At 44.9% G+C, this 26423-nt stretch overlaps 1 protein-coding gene across 1 annotated transcript in view; it reads right to left on the bottom strand.

Annotated features, from left to right (window-relative positions):
• The window catches only part of pola1 (polymerase (DNA directed), alpha 1), a 52440-nt gene that overhangs the window by 4477 nt on the left and 21540 nt on the right, over window positions 1-26423 (bottom strand). Inside the window, exons 28-37 of the mRNA XM_076080168.1 lie at window positions 23187-23219; window positions 22772-22864; window positions 22463-22668; window positions 22232-22364; window positions 21741-21872; window positions 21366-21540; window positions 20509-20690; window positions 17506-17637; window positions 10125-10241; window positions 3681-3777 (exon numbers count right to left, since the gene is read on the bottom strand). Of these exons, the coding sequence (XP_075936283.1) occupies window positions 3681-3777; window positions 10125-10241; window positions 17506-17637; window positions 20509-20690; window positions 21366-21540; window positions 21741-21872; window positions 22232-22364; window positions 22463-22668; window positions 22772-22864; window positions 23187-23219 (1300 nt within the window). The remainder of the gene's footprint in view (window positions 1-3680; window positions 3778-10124; window positions 10242-17505; window positions 17638-20508; window positions 20691-21365; window positions 21541-21740; window positions 21873-22231; window positions 22365-22462; window positions 22669-22771; window positions 22865-23186; window positions 23220-26423) is intronic.

The raw sequence follows: 26423 nt of genomic DNA, 5'->3' as shown, positions 1-26423 counted from the left end.
GATTTTGCCACCCCGCTTTGTATCGCCGGAGAAAGGAATGGGGAGGGTGGAAGATGGAGAGAGAGAGCGAGAGAGAGAGGGGGAAGAAAATGGAGGAGGGAGAGGAGGAAAAGAGGAGGAGAGAGAAGATAGCGAGCGAGAGGAAGAGGAGTGGGAGGGTAGAAGAGGACCGAACGCAGAGTGCTGAGAGGTGGCAGGGAAGCTGTCGGTAAATGGATCATTAGAAAAGCGCAGCTCAAGGACAATTTATATTTTATCAATGCGGCAAAATTACATTATTGCTCACACACGCAATCATACTGCCCACACTCAAGATTGAGACCTGGAGGGAAGGGGGGGGGGGGGGGGATGGAGGGAAGAGAAAGGCAACAGATAGGGAGGGAGAGATAAAAAATATGGAGCAGGGGAGACAGAGAGAAGAAAAGTGACATGAAATGATTTGAAAGTCATTGATACGGGATGTTCCCAGCGAAAGAACGGACAGCATGTTTGTTTTTTCATAGTGTGTGTGTGCGCGCACGCCTCTCTGTGTGTGTGTATAATCTATTAGAGATCTCCTGCAGCGGTTGAAATTACCTCCATGTTTTACTCAGTTGCAGCAATCAGGCACAAAAATGCAATATACATGTAGATAAGACGAAGGCAGGCGAATGTGCACACATAAACACTCTGGAGCACTGCAGCACACACACACACACACACACACACACACACACACACACACACACACACACACACACACACACACACACACACACACACACACACACACACACACACACACACACACACACACACACACACACACACACACACACACACACACACACACACACACACACACACACACAGATCAAATTACATCCAGCGTTGATTCAGAGCTCTTTTATGTAAAGCTATTTCTATACAACGTGCTTTATTGTGTATGTTCAGTACACAGTAAACTATGTGTACAATACTAATATTTCTCGGAGTCAAGTAAACAAAAGATAAGCAAACATTAAAGCACTTGACGACACATACGCAGACCTAAAGAGCCACACACACACACTAGTGATATACGAGATCTCATCAGGCTTCGACTACATAGACAGTACTTGTTAATACATTCAATTCATTGCTGGTTTAAAATAAGAAGTGTAGTTTATACTTTGGACTTATTTATTCCATTGACCAATCGTCACTGAAGACCAGAATCAACTCTTTGTGATCTTAACTGAAGCAAAGTTGCATTTGAAACTTCAGATTCCTTCTAACCAGCTCTTCTAGTAGCACATGAAGGTTGAATGTGTTGCTGAATCTCTTCAGGTGTACAGTACACGCACACCCCCCACAGAGAGAGCACAACAGTAGAGTAGGGTGTATAGGATTGTACGTCTGCTCCCTGTAATCTCAGCAGTGTGGCCCCTGGGTGTGTAATGCAGTAATGTGGGGTATTACTGCCCCGGGACTGAGGGATAACGCCGTAAACCTATATTTTATAGCAGCATGAGTGTGTGTGCGTGTGTCCATGCATCCTTCAGCATTATAAGGAAAGCAGCGTGTGTTGGATATTAATCATCTGGTGGAGACACTGGTTTGTCAGTGTTGCCGGACGAGATTAAGATATTGTCACACACACACACACACACACACACACACACACGTTGCAAAACATTATCGACAACCCAGTGACCCACAGATTTGCCATGAATACAACCCTCCTGGCTGGATAACAGACGCCCATGCCGGGTATTCTGGGTACTACAAGTAGAGCTTGCGGTGACCGTCACTGTGATACCAAGTCAGCGGAAATCTGTTGTGAATGTGAACTCTGCAGAGTGCTGGGCGGTGCCGGGTACTGGGTGTTTCAGCCGCGTGTCTCTCAAACGGATGTTTTTTGGGAGACGATGCGGGAAAAGAGGAACGCAGTTGCTTCTCGTCTGACAGAGTCGGAAACAAGTAAACACGATGGCGTCTGGACGTGGTGTAGTGGGTAAACAACCCACAGCTGGTGGGCGAACAGGTGAGTCCTGTGTGACTCCGTTGCGGTCCACAAAGACACTTTTCCTCCCAATAAATTGTTTACAGAACGTCTATACTGTTTGTAAGCTTCGGTAAACTGTACAGGTTTCAGCATGTGTCAACGGGTGAGACTCTTCCGTAATCTTTAATAGATAGTCTGACCTCCTGAGGCCTGATGACATTGTAAATGTATAAGAAATACATGCAACAGTGTGCCTGGGGGTTTCCACTGCAACCTGTGTCGTAAATAGACATTACCTTATTTTGGGGGAACCACCGGTCTACACCCACGGTTAACACTCGAGCATTGGAAGTGTGTCTGATCTTGAAATAGTAAGTGGACAGACAGCATGTGTGAAAATGTCTGACTCCTGGTGAAAGGCACTGATCTGGTGTCAGAGGACACACAAAATGCGTGCGGCCGTCACGAGACGAGCTGCTCCACAAACTCCGACGCTTTGGCACGAGGTGAAGAACACTGCAAAGCACAGGGACATGAAGGACGGGGGAGGCCAAACCATTGATTGGCGATTATTTCTTACTTGTGGGCAAAGACAGAAATAACACAAAGCAAAAATGGAGGCTATAATCATGTTAGTACCCCCCCCTCCCCCTACACCGGCCCACTCCCTACATTTCAGCTCCCTCCGTCTTCTGAGTGGTCATCTGTTGATTACACGTTATATTTACCTCTGCTGGCTCACTGCCTCGCTCAGGTTTCCGACCGGCGCACACACTCGCCGAGTTTAAGCATACATACATAAATAACATACACACATAAATATTAAATCAAATAAATAAATCACTCGGCCCAGCGGCCCTTTCTAATCAAGTGACATCAATCAGGGAGAACTATGGGTAAAGAGGCCTTGGGGCTGACGCCTACTGAGCGCGCCCAGAGCGCTGGAGTAGCGTCTATTTGAGTCCAAGGGGGGAAATATACGCTCCATGTCCCATTATAGGAGAAGGGCTATCCTTTCGTCAGCGCGCCCATTACTCCCCCTATCATTTCCCCAAATCTAAAACCTGTTTTCAATCAACACAGCCAAACGAGTGCCTGTCCAAGAGAGGGAGAGAGAGAGAGAAAGGGAGGGAGAGAGAGCAAAGGAGAGAAGGCAGTAGATGGACAGTGAGGGTAAGGGTAGAGGCAGAGCGATGGAGGGCTCTTTCCTTCTTTCTTCCAGTGATTGGAGCGTTTTGCATTCTGTATGTGTGTGTGATTGAATCCGTCTCCTAAATTAGGGCTGTCGACTCGACGAGCTGAATGTCCTTAACCCCCCCCCCCCTCCCCATAGCCAATGCCCATACTCCGCTACTCGTGTGTGTGTGTGTCACATCATTGGTGAATACTGTAAGTGTAGCCTGGGTAAAAGGTTTACGTTGAGCCATTGATTGCTAATGCTATGTTGCATGTGTATTTGTGAGGAAGCATTGTTAGGACATCAAAATTCAAACTTCAATAGCCGTTCTGGTAACTTGATTTCAGCTCCGAAAGGCGGAACTGCAGAACGATAATAACAAAATGAATAAAATATGATTGAATTTTTTTTAAGTCACAACTCGTTTTAGAAACTTTGGAAATGAATCATGCAGCAAATAGAAAAATACTTTTTGGAAAGTTAGGTACAAGAGCTAAGTAACAAGCAACATGTGTGTGTGTGTGTGTATGGTCTTACTTCTCTCATCCCCCTGTGGCAGTTTGGCTGCTGAATGGTCCCAGTCAAAGATGAACCGGTAGAAGCAGAGCTGGTTGTACAGGGCCTTCTCGGAGTACTGGAGAGAAAACACACACACACACACACACACACACACACACACACACACACACACACACACACACACACACACACACACACACACACACACACACACACACACACACACACACACACACACACACACACACACACACACACACACACACACACACACACACACACACACAGGGATTAAACATGGGTGCTGCAGCAAAAACAGGAGGTGAACAATCTGATGATGATATCATATTGAATGTAAAGTGTAATAATAACAGAGAAACTGTACTCCTCTGTCTTTCTCACCAGCAAAGCTCAGTGTACAAAACATTCAGCAAGTTCCTCTTGTTTTTTTTTAGCCGACTGCTGTTTTCAGCAAGTTAAAATGACAAACGTGTACTCCGTGATTAACGTGATGGCAGGCCTAAAATTATATTTTGGCTGTTCCCGGTTTGTGTGTTGGATGCAGCCTGTCAGAGTAAAAGACGCTCTTGTAACACCACCGTACAACCAAAAGTGGTTTCGTAGTGAGACGACTTCTTTCTAGCCGATAGCTTCACGTCAGGTTCAGGAGTCGCACTCTCACAATATTCACTCATATCACTGAAATTAGTACCTTCAGTTATGGAGTAGCTTAATAAAATGTGCCAGAGTTTTTATTCCAATCTGTCAGCTACATATTAAAATCAACATGTTGGTACATTCAAGTAGCAAAGATCTGAACGGCCTTTTAAAATGAACACAGCGAGCTAAGAAAGGAGCTAAACTGTTTGTTTGACGCTGCTTTCACTCGTTAACAACTTCAGATATGCAACACAAGGCCAGTAGCTCGTTAAAGAGGGGAGCTAACCATGTTATAATAATGCGTTAGAGCTAAAACGATTAGTCAGTTAATCAACAGCAAATGCAGATTATTCAATAATGAGAATAATCTTAATAACGCTCCACATTTGGAGTTATAATAGTACGCTTTCTCTCTTCTTCCAATTGTGCTGACATGGTGGGAAAGCAGCATTTCTCTCTCAAACTCTCTTTGAACAAAAACACACACCGTTATGTCACAATGTGTTAGATACAGGTAACTCATCATCCCTTTACTTCATGTGTGTTTACACAGGTTATGAATCCCCATTATGTTAGCCTTATAAGAGCGCAGATTGGAGATCGCGACAGGGCAACAGATTAATAAACCCCATTTACCAGTTTGAGAAACAGACTCTACCAAACGCGCACTCGGCACATACGACTATATTCCTCCCTGAAAACATCTCCCTTCCTCGGTGTGACACAGTAAAGCGAGAAAACAAATTTGCTTGCTTTGTTAATCTCCACTGCAATTAACTGGAGCCACACGACAGCCTGCCAGAGGGGAGGAGGGGGGGGGGGGGGGAAGAGAGAGAGAGAGAGAGAGAGAGAGAGAGAGAGAGAGAGAGAGAGAGAGAGAGAGAGGGAGAGAGAGGTGGGAGCGAAAGAGAGGGAAAAAAATGAGCAAAAGGGTAAAGACAGAACGAAGTGAGAGACGGAGAGAATCAGAGACAGTGAGGAAGAGAGAGAGAGAAAGAAAAGAGGGGATCAGGCCTGAAATACCCTCCCTCGTAATAGTTTGTTGTGATAAGCCATTGTGAGAGAGGCATGCGAACAGCCGAGGCTGTCAATTTGATTAGCCATTATACTGCATGTTTAATTGCAGTTATTGGCTCGTCATTTCCCCGCTACGCTGGAGAGGCCACGCTAAGCCCCGACCCCACACTGCCATCAGGTGTGCGCCGAGTGCTTTATTATTACCACCAGGAAGAATCCCCCGACAATTCCCGTGTGTCAGTATCTATCAGTGTGTGTGTGTGTGTGTGTGTGTGTGTGTGTGTGTGTGTGAGTGAAGTGAGTTTGTGTGCCCATTATGCCTGCCAACCGGCAATGTGCGTAATTGTAATTTCAGTTTTTACTGCTGTGGCGTAATCAAGTGGCAAGAGTATCTAATGCAACTAAAGGCAAACTATGTGAGATGTGTGTGTGTGTACATGCGTTTAATGGCTTTCTATGGCTGCCCACATGGCACACACAGCTGTTGAACATTGATGCACTGCCTAGTCAACAACCTAACCATGCGCATCCCATAATGGAGCCTCGGTTACGGTTGCCAAGGTTGAACGAGCTCGATCGGCACAAACACTAAGGCGCCAGTTCTTCCTCTCGACAATAACACACACACACACACACACTGTAATGCTGATTGTGGGCGGGCCAGTCGCTGCACACTGATTGACTGACAGGTGTCAGAAAGGCGTGTCTAAAATGCTACAGGGTTGTTATTGAATTTAGAGCCCCTCAACCCCACCTCACTCTCTCTCTCACACACACACACACACACTGCAGCACACACACACACACACACACACACACACGCCTACCTTGTCATTCAGCTCGGTGCTTTGTTCCTGCACTGACACCATTTCAATTTGCTCCACAAATCTGCAGCATTTTCAGCCTGACTGCCTAAGGAGCAAACCAGCTGTGAAATTGCCTCTCTCCCGGGAGCGTAGGACCCCCCCAGCCCCCACCTCGTACCCCTTTGCTCCTTTGACTCCCCCCCCCACCCCAACACATACACATCCCGGACGCACGTACACACACACTTACACAGTTAAAGCAAAAAGAAGAGGGAAATGTGTGTGTGTGTTTGAGAAGAAGCAGACAGGATGTATAGAATAAAATAAAAAAAAAAATAAAAGTATGGAATAAGAAAAAGAGGCTAAATCACACAAATTGATCCAAATCACGGAGCAACAGCCTAAAATGCGAACACAATGAAATGAGCACTCAAGAGAGTGCTCGTTTCCGAAGAGTCTTAAAAACAGCGCTCTCCATCTTTTAGGGGACCCACACATGAACACACACCCGACTTCCAAAATAACTTTTGCACTTTATGCTATCGCTCAAGTACGCCAGGGAAGCAGTCAGACAATATTTGTGTACGAGGGGGACGACGGTACAAAACCACAACTGTTACTATTGGACGGAAACGTGCGCCCGCTGCTGAAAAACCACAGCCGTTAAATACCGTGACATGGATGTGGCTTAGAGGAAAATATCGCAGCAACAGAGACACAAACAAGGCCTCGGCGCCTCACACTTTTTCTCTTCTCCAGCTTAGCTGCAAACACACACGCTGTAAATGCTGAAGCTACAATATCCAAGCCCATACACAGCTGCAGCGAGAGGGAGAGAGGGAGAGAGAGAGAGACAAACATGCATTTTCCCTCAGCTGTGAGGCCACAAGGCTTTAAAACTCTTGAGCTTTTTAGATGCTATGAGCGTTATTGCCGGTTGTGGTAGTCACGCCGATCAGCTTCACAAGACACCATAATGAGTCAATATATGTAAATCTTTACTAGGCAAACACGGCGGGAAACAAAGGCATTTAACTGGTGCTCTCGCCCGCAAGCCTCCAACGATTCAGCACCGGTAATTTCTCCCCATTGAAAGGCATAATTGCCTGCTATTTGAAGATATTCATGCTCAATTTTTGAAATTAATTTCAATTGGAGGGAAATGTAGAAATGTCAGCTCCAGTGAAAGGGATTTGATTTCAATTATCCTCGCTCAAAGGACTGTGATTTCCAAATACACTTAAGCAAAATTATGACAAGAATTTTTGTTCGGCAAAATTCAGTGTTTAAAGAGCGATTAGGCGATAATGGGGCAGCTTTGAGCCGGCAGTGAATGCAGCCGTCTCCCTCTGAAAGGCACTCAATTATCTCTGATTGCTCCCGCTATAATGTATCAAATAGAGATACCTGCTATTGCCGTAATTTGTGTGAAAATTAACATGCTGCAATTTCCACTAGAGGGAAAAAGGGAGCTCTAATGGGCGCCTGAGCGTACATCAATAAAACGAGGGGAGAAAGAGAGAGAGAGCGACAGAAAAAGGGAGGGTGAGAGGAGGAGAGAAAGAGCAAGCTAAAGAGAGAATGAGTGTAAGAGCTAAAGAGGGGAGGGGAGGGAGAGAGAATGAAAAGAAAAGGAGCATGGGGAAGAAAGCATCGAATAAAAGGGGGGAAAGAAAAGGAAAGTCAGGACAAAGATTTCAGACACAGTGAGAAAAAAATAGCCTATTTGAGTTAAGCGTTGTGGAGGGAGGGAGGGAGGGAGAGATGAAGAGCGAGAGAGAGGAAGAGAAAGAAATTTAATTTACTGAAAATATTACAAATTGCACCTGTGCATAACTCCCCCAAATTACCAACCAATCAAGGCAGAGTGCCTATTACTCTCCCATTACATGGAGATCAGATCACGCTCTGAATCTGTGTCCAGAGAGGGAGGGAGGGAGAACCAGAGTGAGAGAGACGGACGGAGGGAGGAGAAGAGAGGAGAGGAGAGGAGAGGCAGCACCCACAGCGATGGTAAATGTACCATGATGCAACAGAGACGAGGGAACACGCAGAGTCACAAACAAGACGCTCGTTTACAAAAGCCCCGGCACAAACAAAAGAAGAAACCGTGCATCTTTCTGGCTGGCGCTGATATTAGCTCGATGCAGCTGAATGCACAGAAATATGACAAGAGCTTCCGACAACATTAAAAAAAAAAAGAGCTCTCTGGTGGGGGAACGGTGGGCGCCTCATATCTTGCCTCGTTGTTTGAGCGCAGACTATCCACCAGCAGCTCAAACAGCCATGAATGGCCCCTCGAGTACTTTGCATAATTGGCAGCAATTTAATTTGTAAGCCGCTGGGCTATTAATCTCCAGGCACTGGCTTGATTTCGAAACACTGTTACCTAATACTGAGAAGTCAGCGTTAGCCTAATATGAAGGGAAAAATGTCTCTCCTCAGAGAGGTCAGATATAAGGGTGAGCAACACGTATTAGGGTTTAAATGTCTTGCTAAAGAGCAGGGGGGGGGGGGGGGGGGCTTTGTGTTACCGAGGTATTTAAAGAGCGCCAGTATAAATATTAAAGACAAGGGCAGTTGTTAATTATTGAGTAGATACATTTCAAAACAGTTAATGTGGAAACAATACCCCAAAATAAGTTTAGAATTCATTAAACATTCAAAGGCATTTAAATTATACTTTGTGCTCATTTCCAACCACGTACTATCTGAAATACCATCCGATAAAATAAATATGTAAGCAAATTATCATTATTCAGACCAGCTGGTAAACAACACAAGATAGAAGAAGAAAAATCTGGTCGTCAAGTTGAACATGAACGTAGTATTTTTAGTCGGCTCTGGTGGAGAATGAGAACGAAAGGGGGTCAATCAGGACACCACAGAAGAAGAGCCTTCCGAGTGGCCAACATGATTTATGTCGGTGCTTAACATTAGGCGTTCTATTTTTGCAAACCGATTTTCACGCCGCGCTCTTTAATGGCAACACCTGTTTGTTTATTCCCACCTCACACAACAGTTTGTGTAGCAGTCAGCAGGCTGTAGCACGATGCTAACAAGACCAGAGCAGCGTACTGTCGACGACAGAGAGCCTTCAGTCCAATGAGAGCCTAAAACACAAGGGATCTATTTCACGGGCTCGTTTTAGTTAAGTTTAAGGTTTATCAATGGACAGTGAATTTGAATGGATTGGCCAGCACTAAACGTTGCTGTAGATCATCAACATGCCCCGAGTGCAGAGATCAAACCGTGTTTTGAGGAGCAGGTAAGATGAAGAGAGGCTACGGGATTTAGGGGTAGAGAAAGGGTGCGCACACAGAGAGTTAAATGTTTTATTCAGGCCGCGGTTTAAAGTGCCACGGCCCTCAGGCACAGCAATGGCCGCCTAAGTGGCTACAGTGACAGCAGAAATTGGCCTTTTGGTTTACAACCTGTCGCCACAGAGCCAGACACAGCAAAGCAGCCAGATAGCGGCAGAGCGCGCTAGATGAAAAAAAAAAAAAAACTTGACAAGAGAGAGTTAAAGGCGAGGGTTGAGACAGGAACGGTGAGAACGGGTCAGAGAAGGACGAAAGAAAAAAAATTGACTGAACCATCACGCTCAAATTGAAAGGGAGAGTGTGTTTTTTAAATCCAGTGGTCAAGCTAACAAAGTGTTCATAAGGCGGCTACGAGAGCTACGGACACACAAACACAGCAGCAGGAGGACAAAGGGAAGATCATTCTTATCGCTGTGTGTGTGTGTGTGTGTGGTGAAATGTGATACTAATGAGTAAGAACGTGCAGAACATGTGTGGGGAGAGACCTCAGCTCCATAGCACCATCCCCTGGACAAAACATACAGAAATCAACGTTGTGTTCTGGTGTGTACATTCACCTCAAACCTCAGGCCCACCGCGCGCGTTTGTTCTCTTCATTCTGAGAAAAATGAAAAGCCGTGTGTGTGTCGAAGTGTGAATTCTGACGGTTGCCTTACCTCGGGTCTGAGGGTCGCCCTGGTGCAGGCGGGGCAGATGGGTCCATGGCGGGAGAAGGCGACGGGCAAACGTCTGGTCCTGTTCTGGCAGGCCTGGTCTTCACACACCAGCCAGCCCTATAAAGAGACGCAGCACACACATGACCTCCAACAACTGTGAAAACTTTAGTGGAGTTCAGGTTGTATTCGAAGCAAAGCCTGTAAACATTCTCCAGTGAACCCCAGTATTTGTGGGTATGAATAAAACAATACATTTTGAAGGTGTTAACTCGGGCTATGGGACATGTTTTCACAATGTTTGACCATTTCATACACTAAATGATTAATCCCAAAGATTAAATGTTTATTTGCATCTCTAAACTTTTGATCATTCCCCCAAAAGAATCTCTTTCTCTTTCCTAAACCTATAACATGCCCTTTAGTTGTTAATCTGGTTCCTGAGGTTTTGGCTCTGAAGAAGAAACTAAACCAAATATCAGGCACGAAAGTCATTTTTTACACTCACCGTACACACACACACACACACACACACACACACACACACGCACACTTGAAATGAGCCATTTGTCAATTCCCTTTCTATCATTTTTAGAACTGTGATGAAACTCGCTGAATTTCCACGACTGCAACAGTCCTTTGAAATGACTTAGCTTTCTCGTGTATAAAGGGATCCCTGATGAAAACATCTCATCAGAAAAAACATTCAGCAGCCTTAACTACCCTGCATGATTACTTATTTATATATATAAAAAAAAAAGTGCTCGTGTTGCCATTTATTTTGTTGATAAAAAAGTGTTCTTAAAAATTGACCAAGAAAATAAAAACTTTTGTTGCCTCGAGACACTTTAAAAACAGCTTTCTGGTAACGAGGACATTTTTTGCTGAAAATTGTTGCCTCCGTTTAGTCGCTCTAATTCTGCACAACAGAACGGGCGAGGCAAGTTGTCGGAGGGAGAAAGAGAGGGGTTGTAAAAAATAAAAACAACCGCATGGAGAAAGGCGGAGGCAGAAGAACTGAGGTTTACATCTGACTTCACATCCCACCCTGCTCTCTCTCTCTCTCTCTCTCTCTTTACATTCGAATGTATCTTCAGCTGCTGTGTGTCGGGGTTATGCTCTGCGAGTACTTGTCAGACGGGCAGAGCAGTGGACAGGCAAAACGGCAGTCGTTAGGACCCCCTGGGGTGAGGTAGTGACCCTGGGCAGGTGCTGTGGTCTAACCCTCTCAATCTGCCCGTATTCTCCAGGAGCCCTCCACCCCCTCTGCTTCTTATGCCCTGTCATTACTAAGGGGGTTTAAAGGGGAGGGGGTTAATGCCCAACTAATGACAGAGCATAAGACCCACCACCATCAACGCCTTTGCACCCCCCCCCCCCATCTATCTACCCTTCCTTCCTTCCATTCACTCAAAATAAACCCCCTCTAAAACCACTGCACCTGTCTTTCTATCCGCATCCCCCTCATCACACATACAGGCATGCAGTAATTCTCTCATTGATTTATAGGTTTGGCTTTGTCTGGTCTCCTCATCAATTTTGAGCAGCAGTGAAAAGTGTTTCTTTTACAGCCGACTCTACAGTATATTTAAACTCTGTTCACTGTGCAGAGGCCTCGATACGCTGCCTAACAAGAACCAAACAGAAGAAACAGGCTGATTAATAGGACTGTTTGCATTAGACGTCTTCATAAAGTGAATACATGGTCAGTGCCCGACTCAAAACACAAACGCGTACAATTACACAACTGAATTTACTGCAAATGAAAAATATTTCAATAAAATATCACCATCATTAGGATGTTTCTATAACTCTGTCTTCATGTTTTAGAACTTTGTATCACTAAAAACTCTACTTTCTGTAAATGTATCAAAATGTACGTCCGTTAAAAGCAAAACCATTGACTATTGAAGTGTTTAACGCCTTTCAAGTCAAATATGAAGTAAAAGCACCTGAAGCAGCAGATGAGTTTGTTGAAGCCATCACGCTGTAGGTTTGACTTTATGTTTATCGGCATTGCCATAAATTGTTGCTTTTCTTTCGTAAACTACAATAAAGGCACCTCTGGGATCGGTATTTATTGTGTTGCAGTCATGCTCCCCTACACCGATGCAGTTGTTCCAGTTTGACTTCTCGATGCATTTCACCTCAAAGCTCTTGTGACACCTTGATTACAAACAGATGAGCTTCCACCAAATGTTGTGTTTTATATTTGATTTTTAGGCCGCGTTGTAAAGACTTTTAATTTTGAAGGGTAACTACGTAGACACAACATTTACAGCTTATCCAATACAGAGTACAGAGAGATCCACACACTGTCAACAGACCCCGAGACAAATGAGAACTACCCTGAGCCTTTGTGACGGGGAAGGAATAACTTCCAGGGCCCAGAAACGTGGCTGAAAGTGGACAATTTCATTGTTCCAGTAACATGAAAGCACTCCACGTGACTGGCTCATTGTATGCAGTAAGTACACCTGTCACGTACAATCTAAAAACAACCTGCACATTACAATGGCTTCTTATTATGCAACAGGAAATATAAATCTAGAAGGGGAGATAATTGCTTCATGCAGTCCACACACACACATACAGTCAATCTCCTCTAAATGAAAACCAAACACACACACATATATGTCCCAAATCAATTAGTAAGTCCCCGGGTTCACAGCTTTACCCACAAACCCATGCTCCAGGACTAATTATCTAAACACCTCCGCGGCTCTTGTGCAAAGAGCTGAGCATCATGGGAAACGAGACGGCTTCGCTGTCTCTGATAAAGACATATGCAGGACAATGGTTTGTGGAGGTGGGAGATAAGGAGCATGAGTGTGATTTTCAATGGGCGGCTGTTTGATCTCCGTCTTTTTGTGTGTGTGTGTGTGTGTGTTTCTTATGACACAAGCCTTGGCACACACTGCTGTTCCCATGGGACTCACAAGAGGAATGAACACACACACACACACACACACACACACACACACACACAGTCTGTATTCAGTGTGAGCACAAACATATTAATTGTTTCCCATTCATACACATTATAATGATTTAATAAGACACACATCAAAGACTCAAGTGCCCAGGACTGTGAGGGCTGAAAGAAGGAAAAGCTACCAACAAAAGCCCTTGTGCTCTGGTAATGTGACCCAAAATCCACACACACACACACACACACACACACACACACACACACTCAGAAAAATATAAATAAAGTGAGATTAAGTGCCGCAGTACTGTTTGAGCCACAGAGAAACGACTAAAAACAAGGAGGACCGTGAGGCAGTGGAGAGAAAAATATAATTGAGGCATTTTGCCGGAGCGAGGGTGGGGGTGGGGGGGGGGGGGGGGGGGGGGGGGGGGGGGTGTACAGTCGGATGTGAGAGAATAAAGGCTCATAATTGCATAATTACTACAGTGGATACCTGACACACTGAATGCAGACGTCAAATGAGTTCCGCATAATTTAACCAAATAGAGGCAAGACCCGGCCACGACAGGGCCCACATGGAAATGTAGCCTCTCTCTGCTGGTTGATTTCTGCTCCCAAAAACACCCCGGTTGGGTCCGATACTTTAACGATCACCTTCACTGCACTCGTTTGATGAAGAATAATCTCTCTAAATGATTCTGCAGACCGGACGCTGCGGTTTCTGACTCTCGATCGACTGCTTAGTAAGACACTGCCGTTAGATATGGGCATTTTTTAGTGACTAAAGAATTTACTGATCGATAAGCAGATTCATTGATAGTGAAGCTTGTCATTAGTTGCAGCTCTAATCTGAGGCGTCTTTTCTCCCTGCATCTTTGTCTGAAAGGTCCGAAAGTATTTTCAATCAGTTATGCAACAAAAGACTATTTTCATTATTGATTACTATGCGGACTGTTTTCTCGATTAATGGTTTTAAGTGTCAGATTACGAGGAAAAATGCTCCGAGCACAATCCAAGAACCCAAGGTGACGTCATTAAATGTCTGTTATTGTCCAAACAACTGGTCAAAACCCAGAAATCTTAAATAAAAAATTATTATTATTATTATTATTGTTCTGTTAATCTTCTATCTACTCACAAGGCTAAGGGGGTTGTCTGGTAACCGGAAGGTCGACGGTTCGATCCTTGGCTGGGACGTGTCCTGAGTCGAAGTGTCCCTGAACAAGACACCGAACCCCTAACGGCTCCCCGGGCGCCTGTCACGGGCAGCCCACTGCTCCCTATATACAGGGATGGGTCAAATGCAGAGACAAATGTCCCCCTTACCGGGATGAATACAGTATAATAACAATTTAAAAAAAAAATCTATTAATTAACTAATTGTTTCAGATCTATTGTGAATGCTAACAAAGTGGAGAAGCCTCTCTGACATCACTGCTGTAGCAGAGGAATCCACCTGAAACACACACACACGACTATTGGTGCTTTCACAAAATATTTACACGATAACATTCTTGATATTTAATCATCACCAATGCTAAGTTAAGTGATGCTTTTGCATGATTCCAATGCGCAGAAACTCTGTTTTACAGATCTGTTGATTAAATCAACTAATCGGCAAAAATCGTACAAGCGTCAATCGACTTTGAATGTTTTGGTCGAGGACGGGCCTACAGCAGTCAACACGTCCAGCTCTGGAGTGAATAGACCTTCAAATCGGTCTACTTCACACACACACACACACACACACACACACACACACACACACACACACACACACACACACACACACACACACACACACACACACACACACACACACACACACACACACACACACACACACACACACACACACACACACGAGCTCAAACGGTTCCACTTTGTACCTCCTCCGCTTAATCAAAGCTTCTCTATTCAGCAATTTGACCTTTTGTTCAAAACAGGATTATCACCTTCTCTGGTCTTCATTCACCCTTTCTCTCTCTCCTCTCTCCCCCTTTCTACTCTTGCCCCTCAGCCCGTTTCCAGGGGCGACCCGCATGACGAGGGTAATTGCAATAATTTGTTAAATGCCATGGCAACGGTGGTTAGATGGGAGGGGTTACCAAAAAAAAAAAAAAGGAAAAAGAAGAATTGGGTGGTTCAGGAAACGAGCGAATCTCTCATTTTGCCAAAGACAGCGGGACGAGAGGAGGAAAGGATGACAGTGTGTGTGTGTGTGTGTGTGTGTGTAAAAGTGAGGAGTGAACAAGTGTTTGCCCATTCTCAGGGGGCTGGTTTATTGATAATGGTGGGGATGGGGGGGGGGGCAGGAGGTAATTTCACTAATGATTAATGTCTCTGTGGTCCTAGCTTAGGACGCCAACACACATGCACGTATATTCTTGTACACACACACACACACACACACACAGAGGTGCAGAGCTTTCACACTATCTGGCCGGACAAACAGCTCTATTTGAACTCTCCCTCGGCCTGAAAGGAATCCTTAATTACACAATATTACCCCTCTTCATTGCCCCGCTGTGTGTGTGCGCTGTGTCCGCCTCCAGTGGTGTGTCTGTGTGTGCGCGCGTGTGTGTGTGTGCGCGAGTGTGTTGCCGTGTGAGGTGTAAGTATTCAGTGGTAGCAGCTGTTTCACACATCGTGACAAAGGGGATGGGGGGGCTCGATCCCCGCACATTCACCAAACTAATTGATTTCTGTTCAGCACTGTGGGAGAGTTACCCCCACATACACATAGACACTTTTACAGGCAGACAGTGCATTCCACTCACTCAAGAGGAAGGTGTTAGAAGCTACCAGGAGAGAGAGAGAGAGAGAGAGCGAGCCCTACAAAGACAACACAGGCGTCCAGTTTACTTCACTCTCAGGCTGCTAAGACAAAACCTAATAACGCCTGTTGAGACAAACTTGGAATTTTAGTTTACGCAATAACAAGATTGAGAATCTACAGCCATGTCAGCAGCTCTGTCAGGCTGCTCAGTGCTTTGGGCTAACTGCTATTGTCAGCATGCTAACATGCTCACAATGCTACCGTTTGCTAATGCTAGGAATGTCCTGTGCAGGTATTTGGTCGTACACCAACGTATTGGACAAGTAGACGGGATGGTGGCAGCGGGTCACGGTGGGGAGCTGGTTTGTTGGCAGCGTGCGAGTCTTGTTCCTCTTTACGCGCCTCGTCCAACATGGACACAGGATGAAGTGTGTTGCATGTTTTAGGGCTGTAGTCAACCAAAGAAAATCTACCTGCTCTTTAACCAATCGATTGGTCGATGGTGGAAAAAATATCTGGATGTTATCTTTAAATTAACTAAATCTGAAGATCCTCGCAATTTAGTTGAAATTGATCAATTGGTGAACAATTAAAACAGATACCTAGCGGCAGCATTTAATCATTTTTAAGTGTGCAACTATATTCAACATGTATTTGATCGTGTGGCCGTGCACATTTTGCACGTCTGAACTCGTCTCTGGCCTCGTGTTCTTCTATCTGGACGTCTGAACGGTGAAGTGGGAAGTCAATGCACCGTATTTTCACACCGTGCCTGCTTTTGAGACGGCAAAATGTGCCAAACCGCAAAAATAATAATCTTTAAAGTCAAATACTTTGGATTTGTTTAATTTTTAGTCCTCGCTGTATCTCTAGTGATTCCGTTCTCCCAGATGTATCATTTAAATTCCACCCTATAACCTTAACAAAAAAAAAAACGGACAAAGAGTGCATGTTAAACTTGGTATTCAAAGTAAGAATGGCCATTTAAGTATTTTCACAGATCATGCTCCTTCAAATCTTTCTGGTGCTCTTTTCATTTCGCTAGCATAATGTGCTCTTTGGTGGAAAATGTCAGCGCAGTGCCCTGCTGAGGTTTCCATCATCTCTCTCTCTCTCTCTCTCTCTCTCGCAACATCTTTTTGATGGCGTCTCTTATCATTACTGAATCAGCTGAATCCCACATTGTGTTAAATACAGTCCAACGCTTTCATAAACACTTAGTGAAAGGTCAATTTTCACCAGACTTTTCTCCTCTCTGACCACTTGAGCTTGTTTCGTGTCAGCTGCAGCATTCATTTCATTTCTTTATGTGAATGTGTTGATTGATATAGTGGCATGCAAACAACCACGATGCTTTGCAATGCAAATCGTTTAAGAGGAGAGCTTCTGGACCACGGATTTACATTTAATGTATACTTTTGATGCGTTTGTGAATTAACTGCAAGTTCATTCAGAGAACAAGCTTTAAAAAGAGAGCGAGAGAGAGAGAGAGAGAGAGAGAGAGACCAGCTGTGCTAGTCTAGTTGCAGCATTAAACACGGAGTAAAAAAGTCCATTTGTGGCCCTGCAGGTGGTGAAGTACATACATGAATGTTTGTGTGTGCTTGTGTTTTTTAGTGTGTGTAAAAGCAGAGTTGTATTCCCGACTGGCACACAAACACACAAATACTCACAGAGTAGTATTTTTTGATGTGACGACGGATGTCATGGCGTAGTTTGTTGCCGATGTTGACGGCGTAGTCGACGGGTCGGCTCCCGCAGGGGACGTGACAGCATCGCAACAAGCCGGGCTCCAACGTCAGTCCCTGGGAAAGGAGAAAATGCGTCACGACAACAGATGGATTCATATATGCTCGACATCAGCTGCAGTTCGAGAAAATAACCCTCTTCAGTCTTGTTCAAAGTAACATGAATAAAAACAGGCGACGGTGACGCTGCATACAATCCATTCTGATGGCTCACGCAAACACTGTGGATGGTTCCAACCGTCTGCTCTTAAACAAAGTGCTGAATGATAGGAATGTCTGCACAACACTGCAGTCAGGTGCAGCTGAATAATTGGAAAACATACATCTGTGACTTTTACTGTGCACAAACGAGTGCCACACTAATAAAATGTATGCCATGCAAAACACTTCACGTAGAACTCAGCCCTTACTTTTGTGTTTTATGTCGTCTCTCACTGAAATGCATCTTGGGAGTTGTAGTTAAAGTCTCACATTTCGTTTTTTTTTTTTTTTTAATCCACAGGTTGTACCTTTGAATTTCTATCAAAGAACCAGCTATTTTCTAACTCACTTAACTTCTGCTCATCCTAGCTGTGATATTTAAAGTAAATCTAATTCGCATACATTGAAAGGCTTTCAGGTGACGGAGCGAAGCGTTTACTACACTCACTGCAATACCTACAATCTCACTCCCACCACAATTCATGAATGTAGCGTCCTGTGCATAAATATATGTGTGTGTGTGTGTGTGCACAGGGATTCGTCACAGCTAAGCAGTTATGTAACATAGCAACTTGGCCATTACCTGTAAACGTCTACAAAGAACATGTCAGAGGCATGGAGGGTGTAAGTAGAGTCCAGTAGATTTTAACAGCCAGAAGAAAACAGGTCAACGGGACCTCTACACCAATGAATCGTCCACTTCAGAGCAAGGCATACAGTTAATGCCATGAAAACAGCTTTAAACACTCGCTCCTTTAAACCTGAACTCCATTTAACTGGAGCTGCAAAAATAAAAGGTCAATGACACAAGTATAAAAAAAGCCACACACAGCGTTTTTGTTCGCCTACTTCATTCTTTTTTACAAAACTCCACATTTTCTGCCAGTTCAAGTCATTTTACTCCCTTTAATATGCAGCTCCACACATTAACCCCCCCTCCATCTTGGTCTATCCGCCTCTTCTTCATGTCTCCCCCCACACCACCCTGTCTGCACTGGATGAAAGCAGCCTCCCTTCTTCTCCTCCCCTCAGACTCTCTTATCTCACTTGTTTCATTCCACAACTCGATAACAGGATTCTCCCTCCCAAACAAGTTGTATCTATAAAAACATTTTTAAAAACACCCTTCGCTTGCCAGTTGATTTACGGCTGCGAAATTAAATGAAAATATGACAAAAACCCAAAGTATATTTTTGTGTTTGCGTGAGACTTCTGAGAGAAATATTGCAATCCAAGGATCGTATCTCTATACACACACACCACCCCTCAAAGTATTGTCTCCAACCCCAAAATAATATCATCTTTAACACCGCATGCCTGCGCCATAAATAGCCCTCTACAAACCTGTATAATAATGTTATAAACATTTAAGCTCCCCTGCTGTTTTCCTCCATGTCTTGGCCTCACGCTCCATCTAAACTCTGGGAAATCCCTGCAGCTCCATCCAGCTTTTTCTCCCTCTATACTTTATCCTTTCATCCCCCTCTCTACCCGCTCCCCTCATCAAACAACTTTCCTCCTCTGTCTGTCCTCCATCATCCATCACCGCCACCTCCTACCATCTCTGGCTCTGTGTCAGTGGTGGAGTCAAGGCCCATCTGTCCTCCCCTCTCACTGAGCTGTTAGACCATGCTCACCACCCTAATTAACTTACTGTCTTATCAGTTTCTCTCTCTGTGTGTGTTTGTGCGTGCGTGCCTCTGATGCATGCTGGAAAATTAACCAGCAATCAGACGAATCCTGGTTAGTTTAGTCTGAAGTTGGGAATTATTCCTAACAACTTTTCCAGATGTTACCGTTAAAACCACAAAGCAGGAAGTTGTTGTTGTTGTTTTTTTTTCCTTTTTCATCGACTTAACCAGAATCTACCGCTTTTCTGGTATGTTTTATGTGCGAGTGTGTACGCCTCTCAGTAAAACATATCAGAGTGTCTGCTGAAGTGTGTAATTATATCCACCTTTATGGAGTGTGTGTGTGTATAACACTCCTTTTTTAAAATTTAATGCAAGTCCTCTCTGCCAGCGGAGGACAGAGGGTTGTCAGTTTTATTAGTATCTTTCAGACGAGAAAAGGCTGCGTGCCCTGCTCCTCATTAGAAGCCGATAACACACACACACACACACACACACACACACACACACACACACACACACACACACACACACACACACACACACACACACACACACACACACACACACACACACACACACACACACACACACACACACACACACACACACACACACACACACACACACACACACACACACACACACACACGACCTTGGACTGACAAATGGTAGGAGATCATTGTGTGTGTGCGTTCATGGAGCAGCAGGGGTTATGGAAAGGCTTTTCAAGTTGTGGAGTCCAAACTATGCCAATGAAAACAGAGTCTGTATTGGAGCCAGGCAGCTGTCTAAAAATACAGACAGAGACACAATATGGAGGATGACTGATGCATGAATCCCTCACAGGAAGTTTGACGGAAATTCCTCTCCACCCTCAGACTCTTAAAGGGTGTCTCTACCGATTAATCCATTACACCTGTGAAACACATCGTTAGTGATAGAATATACTTAAACTACAAGTCTCCTCGTCGCTACACTGATGCAGGACGTATACTTGTTGTATGTCTTGCTCCATGGCCATAGAAAACCACAGCAGAAGACTAGTAAAGGAGGTTTGTGATGGCTAACACAGTGCACGGGGACTTCTACTCACAGCTCCTTCAAAGACGCCGTCGTATATGTTGTCGGTGTCGCATTGAGGGCAGGTGAAGGTGAACCTCTCGCAGTCTTTGTAACGCTCTTCGTCGGTCAGCTGGACCGGAGCTCCCAGCGTGCCATCGGCCTCTTCCTCCCTCTGGTACTGCTGGTGAGCCCGGAACTGACTCGGGTCCAGACCTGGTATGGACAAAAGATAATTCTGCATGACACCACAGATTTATTTTTTTGTCCCGTCGCATTTTCGTGTACAAAACAGACGAAATACTCTGGAATTTTTCCATTCAAACCACTTAATTTTATGACTATTAGACAACAATGAAACATCTATTTTGTACTTTCATTAGGCTGTTGTGACATTAGGTGTGACAACCTTTCTATCTTTGGCTGCCTCAGCTGTCACCAGACTATAAAACCGGAATCATTACTAATGCTAACACATACATAAAGAGAGATTAGTACTATCACTCAAAGTAAGCTGTGCCCCCGCAAATACCACACGGTCATTGTTTATTTATATAATAGCATGTCTGTAAACTGCAAATGGACTTGTACAGCGCTTTTCTAGTATTGTCTGTGTGCGGAGCCGGGTATCGAACCGCCGGCCCTCTGATTGAAGGAGGACCCTGCTCTGCCACAGTGTCATTTAAATCACTACAAGAAGCGTTATACGTGTCGGTGTCACTCGCTAAATTTTAATTAAATACTTTCACTGAACATTTTTTTTTTTTTTCATTAATCGTGTAATTTGTCATATTTTGAAGGAAACCTGAAATTCCTCAAGTCATAATTTAACACCAGAGTGATGTGGGCCCACCCGCTCTCAATAACACTGAAGGCTTCGGTCTGACATACCCAGCCACGTGGCGATGAGCACGCTGTCGATGCCCTCGATGGGGTCACAGATGCGGGACACCACAGGGTGGACCTGCTGGGCCAGGTAGTACTGAGTGTCCACACTGAGACCCTCCTGCTTCTGGAGCTGCTCTAGAGCATAGGCCCTCTGACTGGCCGCCAGCGTGGAGCCGTCCTAGGGGGACAAAGAAAAGACAGACAGCGGTGTAAGTGGTAGCTTGTACTTTATACTACAGTGTACACTAAAAATATATCTTTGGATATTCTTGATTTTAATGATTAGCTGTTGAAATGTAAAGTAGAAAAACGCTGGAATGACTCGTGGACCAGTGTGTCAGGAGACTATATCTATGTTTCTCTCCTACACACACACACCTTGCAGATGATGTACGACACCGTGTCTCCAGATTTGACCCGGCGACCGCCCTGGGAGTTGATCCATAGAGCCACGTGGACGTGAGGGAGGCTCTTCTTGTCTGGATAGTCCTGAGGATCTTTAGTCAGAGCCTGGAGGAGAGAGCACGACAGCAGCAATGAATACAAAGGTATGGCCTGGGGGCGATTCGTCGAACATACGTCAATGCGGAACGTGCGTCGGCGCGTCACAACGATGGCCGCAGCCTTCATCGAACTGAAGGCTGCATATTACTCCAGAGATGAAATGAATCCATATCATAACTTGTTGACGTTTTAAGCCAAGTACTTAAGTAAAAAGACGGATTCTCCAGTTCAGAGAACAGTTGATCTGTGTTGCAGCAATTCTTTTGAATTTGAGGTCCAATCAACTTATCGGAAAAACTATTGCTAAATGTTTGTTTCACACTATTCAGATGTGGAGCCCTTCATACATACAGCCATGCCCTCACCTTGTTTATCTCAAACTGGTTGAGTGGAATCGTTCCGGCCGCTACTTTTTCTCCCACCTCCACCAGGTGTTTCTGGATGTTCTCCACAATGACATCGCGGCTCTGGTCCGACAAGATTTGACCGATCACATAGCTGCAGGAGCAGAGGAACACAACGATCTAAATGGATATACCTTGCACTGCCTGATGTGTGGCTTTCTGTCCCGGCTCGGTTTGGTTTATCTCACGTACTTGCCACACTCCTTGGCCAGGTCGCACCAATCTCTGCGGACGATGTCCAAGCCTTTGAGCTCCTGCTTGACGCTGTACTGTCCTTCGCCGTGGTTCTCCACCACCAAGGCGGCGTATTTCTTCTTCTTCAGCAGCAAAAGGGACTTAAACACACCGTCGATGTCGATCTCCAGCAGTTTGTAGAGCTTGTTTACTTCGGCCTTCACCTGGAAATAACAAAAACACACACGTATGCAATCAGTGAAAATGTCAAATAATCGAAATGAAGAAAAGCGATGCAGAACGTCTCTACCGCTGACACAAACACACCTTATTGCCAAGTTTGTAGACTTCCTCCAGAGCCCTGCTGTTGGTGTTGATCATAATGGAGTCAGTATCTCCGTAGATGACTTCCAGATTCATCTGAGTCACATAAGTGGAAAAATGACATGAAAAAACGGCCTTATGAGGAAGACGATATATTAGCTTCAAATTAGGGCCAGACAATAACTTTTTAAATCATCATAATTGGGATATACATCCTTTATCCTGATATAGATTTAAGGTCAAATCCTGCAAAGTTTTTAACAGTTTCCTTTCTTCTTCTTCTTATTTTCGTTTCACTGATGGTGATATGACAGTTTCCCATTTCTTTACACAGTCCTTTGCATTGTTATTGAACACTGAAAGGTCTTTTGAGTTTCCTTTACGAGATTAGTATTACTTTGGCTTGTTAATAACTCACCTTCTGAACCAGTTCTTTGGTGTGCATCAGAATCTGAAGGAGAACAGACACAACAGTATGAACGACAAAAAGCACTACTGCATATTACGCATTTCAGCACAGTAAACAAACAAATCACTGAGGAACAAACAATGATTAAATATTAAGTTTCCATGTTATTTATTCTGTGTGTGTGTGTGTGTGTGTGTGTGTGTGCAAGTCTTTGTGTGGACATTGGAGCAGAGCAGGTGACTTGCCTTTAAATGGGGGATAATTGGCTAAGAGGGCAATTATGAGAGCGTGCTGTGACAGGCGTCTATTCAGCCCACACACATCCTAGCCGAGCAACACACACTCAAACACACCTTAATGACTCGTAATGGCCTCTATCACCCGCAGAGTGAGTGACGGACAAATAAGAGAATTCTGTAAACGCAGGTTGTCCACTGTGTGTGTGTGTGTGTGTGTGTGTGTGTGTGAGGGAGAGATCTGAGCAGTGGAGGGATCCCAACAGGTGGGGGCCCAGAGGAGGGGAGGGCAGGGGGCTTCGGGTGGCTAATCTGGGGGGTCGGAGGGATGGAACGCAGTGTGACCTGTCACCAGCAATCTGCTCCTCAATCAACCACGGCTGCATATATACACAACCCCGACTCACACCGGGCTCCGTGTGGGGACAAGGACGTGGCTATTTCAGAGTGTGAGGAAGGGGCGGGGTCAGGTTGGGGCTGGAGAGGAGGAGGGGGTCCACTCCCTGAAACCAGAGTGGGACTTGTAAGCATGCTTTATAGGCTGCTACATACCACTGTACAGCGGCGGGGGGAGGAGGGGGGGTTTGAGTCATTCACAGAACAGCCTCCTCTCCATTAGGGACTGCAGTCAAGGTCACACCAAAAAAACACACACACACACACACACACACACACACACCTTGGCCAAAGCACATATGCACTAAATTGTGTTGCTAAGCTTTGGTGCAGACAAAATGACTCGCCCCCCTCCTGCTAGTTTAGGAGGGGAAGAAAGGGAGGAGTTAGGGGACGATGAAATAACGGGCTCAGAGTACAGTTGGAGAAATCTTCGGAGCAGAAACTAACCGTGATCTTTGACACAATGTCAATACATCTAACAAGCTAAACATTTTGCATATTTTTTGAGGGATGAAAGCCTTCAAATCGTGAATGAAATCGCTTTTTTTAAAGTTAAAATGTGACCGAGGTTCCACGTATTCATTTACATTTTTGACCATGAACTGGCCGGCTACTATCATGCTGGTGAAGGTTGGTTCGGGGGAATATTTTCACTGCTTTATCTTGCCGTCTGACAGTGAAGCCGTTATTTTTTTAATCTACGTTCTCTTCAAAGCCAGCAGACTCCATTGACAAAAACATTTCACCTCACCGCACAGGACAGTTGCTGGTCCACGGCGGCCTCCATCGGTTACAGAGATGTTAAACACCCACTAACACAGACACTAGAGCTACTGTACCTCAGTATACATTGTAAAATCGCTGAAAGAGAGAGGGGGGGAGGGGTGATCAGAGAATAGATGGAAGGAAAGGGCAGAGGAGTGATGAACACAGAGATGTGGGAAAGACGGAGACAGAGCGAGGTGAGAATGCGTTGATGTAATTGATGTGTGGACTCATTTAGACGGGTTTTCCATATGCCGTCAGTCCCCCGCAGGACACGGCGCTTTAAGGAATGAACCGCGTGAAAGACAAGTCGTTTGACCATGATGCAACTGTCTGTGGGTGAGCGCTCATCTTTAAGCACATGCCAACACACACATACTATACGGACCAACGCAAACACACAGCCCCAGGGGGTACAAAGAGTGTGTGTGTGTCAGCACCGTGCATGCCGCTCATACTGGGGCAGACAACTGAAAAAGCTCGACTCGTATTACTTCATGTTCTCCCGATGCCGTGTCCTTCAGTGAAACCAAGCTGTCTTTCAACATCAACCACATTAGAGCTGTAGAGCTTTAATAATTAAATCGGTATATTTGACAGAAAATCAATGTTAACGTTCTCCTACTCTTCTTTGGTTGTAAACTGAATGTCCTGAGAATAAGAGACGGTGGTCGGATGAAACTAGACATTTGAATAAGTCAACATGAGCTCTGGGAACTTACGACTTCTCACCATTGGCTGGGATCTAGCGGTCCAAATGAATGATCTAAATATATCTTGAAGTTGTGAAGATTTGATATCTCTCCCGTCCCGAGAAGTATGGTTCGACAATTTGAAGTCAGATTTGAATGGTTTCGTACTCACAACGAGTCGAGGCGAATCTCTCCTTCTCTTATGTGCCGCCGATACGATCTCTACGACTCCAAACAATCGGTTCAAATCCTCCAATTACTAAAGCTCCTCTTTTTGTCACATCGTCAAACATCCGTCAAGCTTCTTACGTTCCCGCCTCTCTCACCTGTCAGCCCCTCGGCGTTAATTAGTCTGGACAGTAATTGAGCAGTTAAGGTCCGGTTCATGTTCACACTGACTTTTTTTTTTTTTTGTTTTTAGAAAGAGCAATAAGCATGAGGTCACAAGGTCTGACATCCTCCATCACGATCTTTCCGTGCCTCCTAACTTACATGAAAGTAATCCTCATATGAACAGCAGTCCCACTAAACTCAATAGACATTAAACCATATTTTAGATAAGCCTGCAACTTGCAGCAAATGGCAGCTGCTGTCTGCTCGTCTGTCGCTATAATTTGGGAGCTGACAGAAGCCCACGAGAGTTCAAGTGTTCCCACAGTATTTCAACACTGACGTTGCACAGCTTACAGGTGACATTTTCACTTTGTACTCCCCATTTCTAAAAACATAATGTACCCAACGATCTGCCTCGAAGACTTTGAGGACACACAAGACGTCACGGCATCTGACCCTGCCGACGTCGCTAAAAGATGGAGTCGGGCTAAGTGGTGCGGCTGTAGTCGGCAACACTCAAAGCTGCCAACGGAGGGAACGAGGGAGACAAGTGCGGGAGGACGGTAAATGACAAATGGGGTCCAGCCGACTAGTGCAGCCGGGGGGGGGGGGGGGGCTGAATCAAAGTTTTCTGAACAGCTATAAGTTGATTTTCAATATATAGTCCTGTATGCCCGTTATCGGACTTTTCCCAGCTAGTGGTCCCTTTTTAATTCAGTGTTTTTAAACAATGCCTCGTGTCTTTGCACGTGCACCTGCTTGTATGTACGAGTTGTGCCCATTAGCGGTGCAATATTGCACCCTGACACGCTAATTGATGA

This window comes from Anarhichas minor, unplaced genomic scaffold, assembly GCF_050575085.1.
Source record: "Anarhichas minor isolate MPS153535 unplaced genomic scaffold, ASM5057508v1 ptg000074l, whole genome shotgun sequence".
NCBI lineage: Eukaryota > Metazoa > Chordata > Actinopteri > Perciformes > Anarhichadidae > Anarhichas > Anarhichas minor.
Note: the sequence above shows the minus strand (reverse complement) of the source record. Positions and strands in the feature narration are given on the sequence as shown.